The 9,664-nt window shown below is 39.0% G+C and overlaps 1 protein-coding gene across 1 annotated transcript; it reads left to right on the top strand.

The window, feature by feature from the left end:
- Nucleotides 1–2,632: 2,632 nt before the first annotated feature.
- Nucleotides 2,633–8,163, top strand: crfb16 (cytokine receptor family member B16). The gene is made up of 7 exons (XM_030403641.1): nt 2,633–3,020; nt 4,109–4,235; nt 5,275–5,465; nt 5,858–5,982; nt 6,256–6,403; nt 7,133–7,284; nt 7,398–8,163. Exons 1-7 carry the CDS (start codon nt 2,954–2,956, stop codon nt 7,491–7,493), a joined length of 906 nt encoding a protein of 301 aa, XP_030259501.1. The 5' UTR covers nt 2,633–2,953; the 3' UTR covers nt 7,494–8,163.
- Nucleotides 8,164–9,664: the final 1,501 nt, after the last annotated feature.

The following is a 9,664-nucleotide window of genomic DNA, read 5'->3' as shown; positions in this document are numbered from 1 at the left end:
CAAAGTTACATTTAAATACATTAAAGACAAGTTGGAAGACATCAAGAAACAAAACATTGAAACAGGGTTAAGAAAAAGGACAATATGCTAAAATAGAAGAGGCTTAAAAGAATAAAAAGGACAACACAATTTCATACTGTTTTTTACTATTTTCATAGTGTGCTTATATGTGGCGGACCCTGCCATCTTTATAGCTTCAAACAGTGTTCTGGGACCTTATTTTCCTCTGAGAACAGATTGTATATTTAGTTATGGAAACAAAACCTTTGTGTTACTACTTAATATTGATATTATAAATATTAAAATTCAGAGTTTGAATTTCTTCTACAAAACTACGTAGTGCCCCTTTAAAAAAACAATTAATCGATGATCGATCCAGTTGTCGATAAATTTAGTAGTAAGCTGATTGATTGTAAGATTTGTTTGTCACATGATCACACTGACATAAGTCAGAACTGAACAGAATTAAATGGATCGGAGCTAAATTAGAAACTTAAATAAGCAGCAGTGGTTATTACTCCGATACTGAGATAAACATTTATTGCAGTGAAGCCTCGACATCTTTTATTCTGCTGCTCCACATTAAAAATCATCTTATGGAGGGAACTGAAACCTCAGCAGCGTCACCGCCGTCCTTTCTCTTCGTCTGATCACCTCTCACATGTTTCCTCTGGTGAAACAGATAGATGTGTACAAACATGGAGAAAGAGGAAATCAGACTCCACCGCAGGAAGTACAGGGACACTAAACATTTTCTTGTCCAAATAAGGAAGTCAGAGTCAAATGAGCGAGGAGAGCGATGACGTCGTCTCTTTTATCAGTTCAGATCTGTTGATGTGTGTTGGTTTCATCCTGTAAAATTCATGTCGGTCGCTCAAGAATGTTTTAAAATGTTTCAAATGTTTCATTCAAAATAAATAAATGCTCCACGACGTTCGCTGTGGCAGATGTTTTTTTTGGCAGATGTTTTCTGTGTCTGCTGGTTTCAGGCTCAGAAACAAGCAGCTACAGAGACGAGGCAGGTAGCAGGTTGTGAGAGTGGGTCAGTGTTTTATAGCTTTATGGTCAGAGACCGTTAATGTTTGATCGCCATGAAAGTCCAAAGTCCAACGCTTCACACACTTTCTGTCCTGAAGCAGAAACACTGTGAGACAAGAGCACAACATGAAGATCAGGAAAGAAATAAAAGAGATGAAGCACAACAGGTCAAAATGCTTTCATCAGTCAAATATCTCACTTTTCACAACACATGTGGATGTTTAAGTAGTTTAAGGAGAAATCCACCCATCAGGGTTGAACAGTAATGAGGCATACAGGTCATATTTAAAAGAAAAAAAGTTTCAGAGAAGAAATTAAAACTCAGAGTTTTGATATTTAGAAATATTTATTTTCTCCATAACTGAAGAGAGGTGGAGTTTGTGGGAGTAGAAGCCAAATACATGCTGTTCTCTTTGTGGCCTATAGGCGGCTCTGCCTCATAATACTGAATCTAAACTCCTCATGCAACTGATGAAAGACACATTTCATACAAACAACACAAAAACTGTATATCAAGTATAAAGAAAATAACATTTTTTGCGTTTTTATTAATAGAAAACAGTTGCATCATGTAAACAAACTGTATTTAAAGGGTTAAAATTCTGAAAATGAATGAATATAAATAATATGATAATTATAAAAATAATAATAATAGTAATGTTTTGTATTTTCACGTCAGTTTTTCACCTGGAACATTTTGTGTACTAAATGTGGTCTGAGTCATTTTTATTCTTTTTTTTTAACAAGTTGCATGAGGATTAAAATTAACATAATAGTATCATAAAATGTTAATGTGACGTAAGATGGACAGTTGCTGCAGCAGCGCGGCCGCCCTGTGGTGGAAAATAGTGTTGCAGCAATCGCAGGCTCCATTTCATCTCTGCATTGTGATTTGTCCCAATGTTATCAGTTGTTATAGTTGTATGAATGTTATTAGTTGCCTTGATGGAAGGAGGTAAACCTTCACACCTCAGCTCACACACCTCCACTACATTATGCAGAACGTGAAAATAAACCAGAATTTGTTTTGTTAAAATGTCACTTTTTATTAATTCAGGTAATTGTCTCTATTCATCTCTCATTCTGTTTAAATAAATGTGTTATTGTGACGACTTCCGTTGAAATTTCATGCTGTATCTGTTTATCCAACGAGGCAAATTTGTGTAAAACTCTTTCAACATGTAGATGGACGTGTTTCTGATTCCTTCTCCGTCGTGTTTTATGTTTGATGTCGCTGATGGTGCCACATGATGCACAATTTCTCAAACGCAGAAACAACATGCTGCTGATATATAGATAGATGGATCTATGTTCATACTGTATTTGAGACAATGTAGCAGGAACAGTAATGACTTGATTTGTATCAGGCTGTGAAGAAGAACCAGCCTCACATACCAACAGCAGCTCTACAATCCCGTCACTGTCCTCGCAGCTCATCTGGTGAGTTCACTTTCAGCTGTAAATTTCAGCTGTCAGCGATCAAGCCGACAAACAAGTCAAACCAGCTCTGCGGCCCAGAATCCAACCGCAGCATCCGGACACACCAGCTTTTCTCTGACTGCAGCAGAACTCACATGGCTTCTGCTTTCTCACACGCCAAAGTTTAGAGGGCGGAATAAACTCTAAGAGAAGTTTCAAGCTCTGGATTAAACGGGGCTTTAATGTGACGTTCACAGCAGATTTAAAGCTTCGATTCTCCTCTTGGATGAGCTAAAGGATCGAGAGATGAGCGCTGCATGAGAAACAAAAAGGAGAATCTCAGTTTTTTTTTTAAAGGGATTTCTGGACGCTACTCTGGATTATATGTTGTAGTCCGGTTCAGTTTACATGCAGGTCGGTGGCCGGATGTGGACATGGTGGACCTGATGTGACCGGGTCTCTTTGTCCTTTTGTCCTGGAGAGGAACACTCTTGTCATGAGGCTGAGAAGCACAGTGAATCTGTTGGTGACGACGATGATGGTTCTGCTGGACTTCCCAAACTGTGAGTTCTCTTTCACTCCCAGCTGATACAGATACAGGTTTTGTATTGGACCGGTCCGATCCAACGATCAGGGTTGTTGAGGGCGACTATGCAGACGATTCATCCTGGTCTGCAGAGATATAACTTCAGATGAGGTAACATCTTGTTATCATGTCGGGTTAAAGGATTCATGTTTAAAATGTCCAGTGTTTCCCACACATAGACTTTACGTGGGCAGACCTGCATAAGTGCACTTACGCCACCTGAACATGAATCTTTTCAGTCCGATGAATTAATCTGATTCATCTGCAGAAATACAGGATAAGAAAGTGTAAATTTGGGATGATTTTCATTTAGAGCTGTTTTGTTTTCACGAAATTGTGTTCGGGTAACATTTTTAGTTTAAATCAACCTTCGCTATAATTACACAGTGATAATGGAGTTGTTCATGTCAGTGTTAATTGTGATAATTATCGTGAGAATGACCTTTGTGTGAATAAAGATTATTATCCTGTAATGATGGGGAGTTAGAATACCTTCGGGTGTGACCTGTGATCAGGTCATTTCATAATCAAACTCAGATTTTTTTCATACTTTAGAATATTAATTAGGTGACAGTACAAACTTTTTTTTCATAACTTAATAAACTAGCTGCTCTCAGAGGAAAATAAGGTCTGACGCTAGAAAGGTGGCAGGGTCCGCCACATATAAACAAAGCACAACAAGGAATTGTGTTTTATTTTAAGGTCAGTTTGTTTATTCAGTCCTGAAAACAAAGAGAGTTTGTTTTTTCAGTTTGTTAAGATGGTTAAAGATCTTTCTCTCCTCATTAACATTGATTAGTACAAATGTTAGGGTGCACATGTTGCTGACAACAGAGCAGACAACTGGCCCTAAAAAGAATCCTAAAAATCCCAGCCTCATGTCTGCAAGTAACTACAACTCCCATAGTGCATCTCAGCAGGAAGCATTCAATCACAGAACTTTAATTCCTGTTTTGTTCTGATGAGAAAACTGATTTAACCCGTCAGGATAATCCCTGCTGCCTCCTCATCCTCCCCGCTGTGTCTACGTATCTATAGATCTGATTTCAAACATTGTGTCTCCAGATGTTCGGATGCTGTCGGCTCCCAGCGGAGTCTCCATGGAGTCTGTTGACATGAGACATGTGCTGAAGTGGCGCCCACTGCAGGCGCCCTGCAACACTACAGTCCTTTACTCCGTTCAGTTCCAGGGGTGAGTCACCTTTCACTTTTACACGGAATGACTGAACCTTTCTTTTTATAAACTGATACCTGAGAGGTCAACAGACAGTTGGACAGTGTTGAGAGACAGAACAACATGTTGTTGGTTTTTAGGTTGCAAATCTGTAAAATCTGTCAGTGCAGACAGACTTTCAGAGTCCAACGATATCTGTGTCTAAGTCTATAAGTGTTTTCTCACAGAGTCCAAGTTTATAAAGTGAAATCTTGAGCTTTAGTTGACAGCTGTAAATCTAAATATAATTAGTTTAATATCAAAGTGACTACGAGGAACTTCTTAGAGAAACAGTCTCTAATGATGCTCACCAAAGACATTATGAATTGTGTTTTCCTGTTTATCGTGCCAGCTTTAATCACAATATTTATAGTGAAAGTAAAACAATAAACTTTGTTGACAATAATAAAAGGTTTGCTCAGCCGCGTTATGTCAGAGCAGCTGTCTGACAGGTGAAACATATGAAACATGCAGCTGCCTGCAGGTTATTGTGGGACTGACTCATCTGACTGGCTAATAACAAAGTAATTAAAGGCACACCTGTCTGACTAATGAGCAGGTGTGTCTGTGATGATGAACGTCAGAGCTGCTCCAGTTCTTTGTCTTAACATTCAGTCTGCATCACATCAGCTGTCAGTCACACAGAACAAGCTCTAATTAGTTCTCAGTAATATTCCTGCGGCTGTTTTGAAGTCTTACTAACACTTGTATTGTCTGGTTTGAGCAGCGTTCACTGTCGAAGGCAGTTCAGTCGATCAGCTGCTTCACCACTTTCCATTTATATCATTTATCAACTCACACTCTGTGCTGGATATTTGCCTTTAATCTCACAAGAGTGCATCAACTATTTGCCTCAAATAGGAAAAAAAACAACGCAAGCTCTCGTAAAAAATGTATTTCTACAAAACTGAAGTTGTTTTTTGTTGTTATTTACATCAATCTTTTACACCGCCATGCTTCAAAATATGCATAAAAATATGTTGACTGAAACACGGCTTGTGTGTTTTTTCTCCTTCAGGGAGTTTGAGCTGTCGGTCTTGCATGGCAGCTGGGTGGACGCTCCTGAGTGCCAGCAGACTCGTCACACTCGCTGTGACCTGACCTTGGACCTGGGCTCCGACTCTGACTACAACGTCCACGTCAGAGCGCAGTGTGGCTCCACGCTGTCACCCTGGACTGACCTCAGCCCACCTTTCAACCGCAGAGACAGTAAGACACTAACAGGATTGTTTTCGGTTATTTACATTACTTCACTTTACAAGCCGAGGGATGTGTTTGAATTCAGGTCAACAACTGACTACAGTCAGCACTCAGCAGAGACTCTGGTTCTCTGTCTCCTCTCTGTAACATTATGTTCATGAAATAAAGTAAATTTGCCCTCCAGCCCCAGCCAACAGTCAACATTACAGAAAATAAACAACCAGCAATGGAGGTCACCTCCGGATCACTGCACAGGAGTGAAGATAAATCCACTTTTTAATTCCAGAAGTTACTGAGTAATCTCTGAGCTCTCCTCCCGTCGGTAAATGACTCAGAATTTGCGCTTTAATGCATCTTTACAGGTGAATGAATGACTGACTTTCTGACTCTTGTGCTTGCAGCGGTGCTGACAGTGCCAGAGATGTTGGTGACGGCGGTGGGCGACGTCCTCCAGGTGTCGTTCAACAAGCTTCCTCATCCTGCTGTCATCAGCGTGACGGTGTGGAGGAAAGGTGACGAGCAGCAGGTCAGAATTTACTTCACATCTTTATTTCCTTCTTTTGTTCTGTTCATCCAGGTTTCTAACTCTCTTTTCATTATCCTGCTGCTGCCCTCCTTACTTATTGTCTAGCTTCTTCCTTCTCTTTCTTTCCTTTATTCTTAACTTGTTGTCTTTTTCCAGTTCTCCCCTCCACACATGTACTGTAATTCCAATCATCCCTCCTTCCTGCACACAAATGTAGGAAAACATGTTGTCACACCTGTGTATCCCCTCCCTCCTTCTGTCTGACTCCTTCAGCCCTCTATCTACATGTTGCCAGCTGAGCAGACGATGCTTCCCGTTGCCGCCCTGCAGGAAGGAGCAGAGTACTGCGTCAGAGCTCAGACGGTCCTGAACTCACAGCTCCACAGCAGCAGCACTGCCATCCAGTGTGTGTCCATCACAGGTACAGCAAACACACACACACACACTCACACACACACACTTATACACCTTATTTTTGTATTTGTAAGAACTTCTATTGACATAAAATATGTCCTGACAAAATTGTTCTCACCCCCAAGAATACCAGCTCTCAAAAAGTTGAATTTTGTTCTTTCTGCTTTTCAGAATATTCTCTACTACATAATTCCAGCTTCCAAAATGACTTTTAATCACTTTTGTTTTTCTTTTTTACTTTATAATAGTGTCCTGTCTTCATAAAAGGAATCCAGTTCTCTTTATTTGTGTGTTTTTGTCTATTCTATATTTTTCATCTCTACTTTTATGTATATTGTTATTATTATAGCTTTCAATAGTTTTGTCTGTATTGTTTGTTGTTTTGTACCTACAGACCACAGCAAATTCCTCCTTTGTGAAAACTTACTTAGCAATAAAAAGAATTCTGATTCGAAAATGTTGTAACTTCCAAAAAAAAACAAAAAAAACAACCCCTCTTGGTCGTTACTCTTTCCAAAATATTCCCTATTTCAATAATTGCCCAAACTTTCCAGAAGTTTTTTGTCACCTTTTAGAAATGTTGTCACCTCACATTTTTGGTTTTTGTCACATCACGAAAAAATCCTCACAGTCAGGCTTTGAGTTATAATCTGAGTTTTGGGGAGGCCTCTGTAATAACAAACCGTGCCCTATGTTAGGGAGTAGTAGAAAGAAATGACTCATGATTGTGCTGCAGTTCCGGACGCTGCCTGGAAGAAGCCGACCACTGTGACTCTGACTGTCATCACCATGGCGGGCCTCTTGTTTGCTGTGTTCTGGTCCATCGTTCACTGTCGTCCAGATGCCTGTCAAACATATTTTCATAAGGAGCCACTGCCCCACCCACTGGTCAGTCTAAGACATCAATAGATATAAAAACAATAGATCAAATGAGAATCTGAAAAATGAGGTTGTTTAAATGTGTGATGAAACCTCTAAAGAAAATTCATCTCCTGTTGCAGAAATCTGATTGGGACATTCAAATCCACATCAGCCGTGAGGAGGTGGAGCTCTGTGAGCCGATCCACATGGTGCCGAGCGCCGACTCTTCCGACTGACGAGCCGAGGATCTCAAACATTAAAAGGTCACGACACATCTGGAGAGCTGGAGCCCTGAAGTTCTGCTCATCAGGGATTTTACGGAGGAACATACATTTTGTTTGTGGTGCATTCAAATCTTGTTGGAGCAACAAACGGAAACAGCATCAAAACGCAGAGAGACAACTGAGCTGCTTTATAAACCAGACCACATGAAACAGTTGACCAGTCCAGGTCTGTGGCCTAAGCTGGATGGACAGCAAGCCTCTGGTGATCTTTGGAAACTTGAAGACTGTTCAAGTCGGTCAAACAGCAGCATCAGATGTTTCAGGAGATGTTTCACGTTTACATTCATGTGACAAAGCCTCTACAGTAGAGGGCATTATGACTCTTAATCACCAGGAACAAAGAAGGAAGTCAGATGATGCTTCATGCAGCCGCTGAGTCCACAATCCGAGCAGGTTGGAGTAGATGGATCAACAAAATGTTGGACGTTAACAGAGTAGACTGCTGGATAGTTATTGTTTCTTTTACTGTGGCTTCAATCAATCCCAAACATCACAAAACTATGAACTTGCATTCATTTCAACCAAAACCTCACTAGACCTTAACCATAGTGTTGTTATATTATCAACAGATTTAGTTTTAAACATCTGGTTCTTTTGGGTGCTTGTATCGACGAGTGGCAAAGTGGACACAGTTTTTTCCCTTTTCCATGTTATGGAATTGCTCATCGCTGGCGACTCATCCAGGGAGTACCCTGGCCTTCGCCCATAGAGTCACTGGATTTGGCCCCAGTACCCCCGCTCCACCTTGAAAAAAAAAAAAGGTGGTATAAAAGCGGTAACAACCCGCGACCCGCATGGATAAAGCAGAAGAAAACGAAACGAAAAAAAAAAAATGTTATGGAATTGCAATTGTTCATTCATTGATACTTTATTAAGTTATATGTGTCAAATGGATGGATAATCTGTATGTGAGAAACCGCAACACATAATCTCAAGAGACCTTTTTTCAACAAGAACATGAGTTGATTAATTAATGGTAATGTATGGTTACCTTTAAAACACATATTCAAGTGAAAATTATCTTCAGAAAACTTTATGTTCAAAGTCCCCTGAGTTGAATATTCTGTGTAAATAATAAAAGATGTTAACTTGATAAAATTTTATTCAGGTTGCTGCCATGTAGTGCTGCATATTTTTATTGTTATGGTGTTTTATTGTATTCATATTTTCCTCCTGAAGTTAACTGAAAATGAGTGTTGGTGTTAGTTGTAGCTAAAACACATGACGGGGATTTTCTAACATTAATATTTAGTGTAATTAAATGTAAAATGTTTAAATACCAAAACTTCTTATGGTTTTATGAAAACCGAGATAAACAAGTGAACTTCATCCCCTAAATCAAAGACTGTTTGACTAAAAACAGTTCGACATGATATGATAACTAATATGCTTTTATATATAAATATTTTTAAACTGCTGAAGAACCGCTTATTCTGGCTTTTTCCCTCTCAATGTGCAAAAAGAAAACCCTCCAACTTCTGACTTTTATGTTGGTTAAGAGCCAACACAACAACTCTTATTAATGCTCGATCAAGCATCTTAATTTGGATTTAAGTTGAGGAAACTCTTTTCAACGAACATGGTACGAAGGTGATATTTCATACTAATGTACAAGTTTAAACACCAAAAATCCCAGATAAGCAAGTTTAAGAATGAAATTCATCCCCTAAATCATACTGTTTACGAATAAACGGTTCTATATTATATTTGAATATAATAACAAATATCTTTTAGATATTTAAACAATGCTAAGGAGCCACTTGTTTTGCTCATTTTCTTCTCAAAACCCCATGGACTTCACTTTTATCATGTCATTATTAAAGCAGGTTATTTTCTGTCTGTCTCGTCACTAATTGTTGAGCGATAGAAGGAACATATACACACATATAATTGTAAATTAAACACAATTTTTAAACATTTGGCGATAATTCGATGAAGCTGAAATATAGAGGTTGAGAATATAAATAAACAAGCATAAATAAAACATTTCCTGCAAGTATCATGTTACCAAATGATCAAATTAAGAAACTGACATCAGATACCTGGATCCAGAATGATTTGGTAAAACGCAGCCAACAAATGTTTTATTAATGTGAGAGGGAACACTTTTGTGAAAGTGTTGT

The sequence above is a fragment of the Sparus aurata genome, chromosome 21, assembly GCF_900880675.1.
Source record: "Sparus aurata chromosome 21, fSpaAur1.1, whole genome shotgun sequence".
NCBI lineage: Eukaryota > Metazoa > Chordata > Actinopteri > Spariformes > Sparidae > Sparus > Sparus aurata.
Note: the sequence above shows the minus strand (reverse complement) of the source record. Positions and strands in the feature narration are given on the sequence as shown.

Coding starts and splice junctions, on each gene's coding strand:
- crfb16 (XM_030403641.1), top strand. CDS start 2,954: ATGAGGCTGAGAAGCACAGTGAATCTGTTGGTGACGACGATGATGGTT. Junction 5,466..5,857: donor ACCTTTCAACCGCAGAGACA/GTAAGACACTAA, acceptor TTGTGCTTGCAG/CGGTGCTGACAGTGCCAGAG. Junction 6,404..7,132: donor CCAGTGTGTGTCCATCACAG/GTACAGCAAACA, acceptor ATTGTGCTGCAG/TTCCGGACGCTGCCTGGAAG.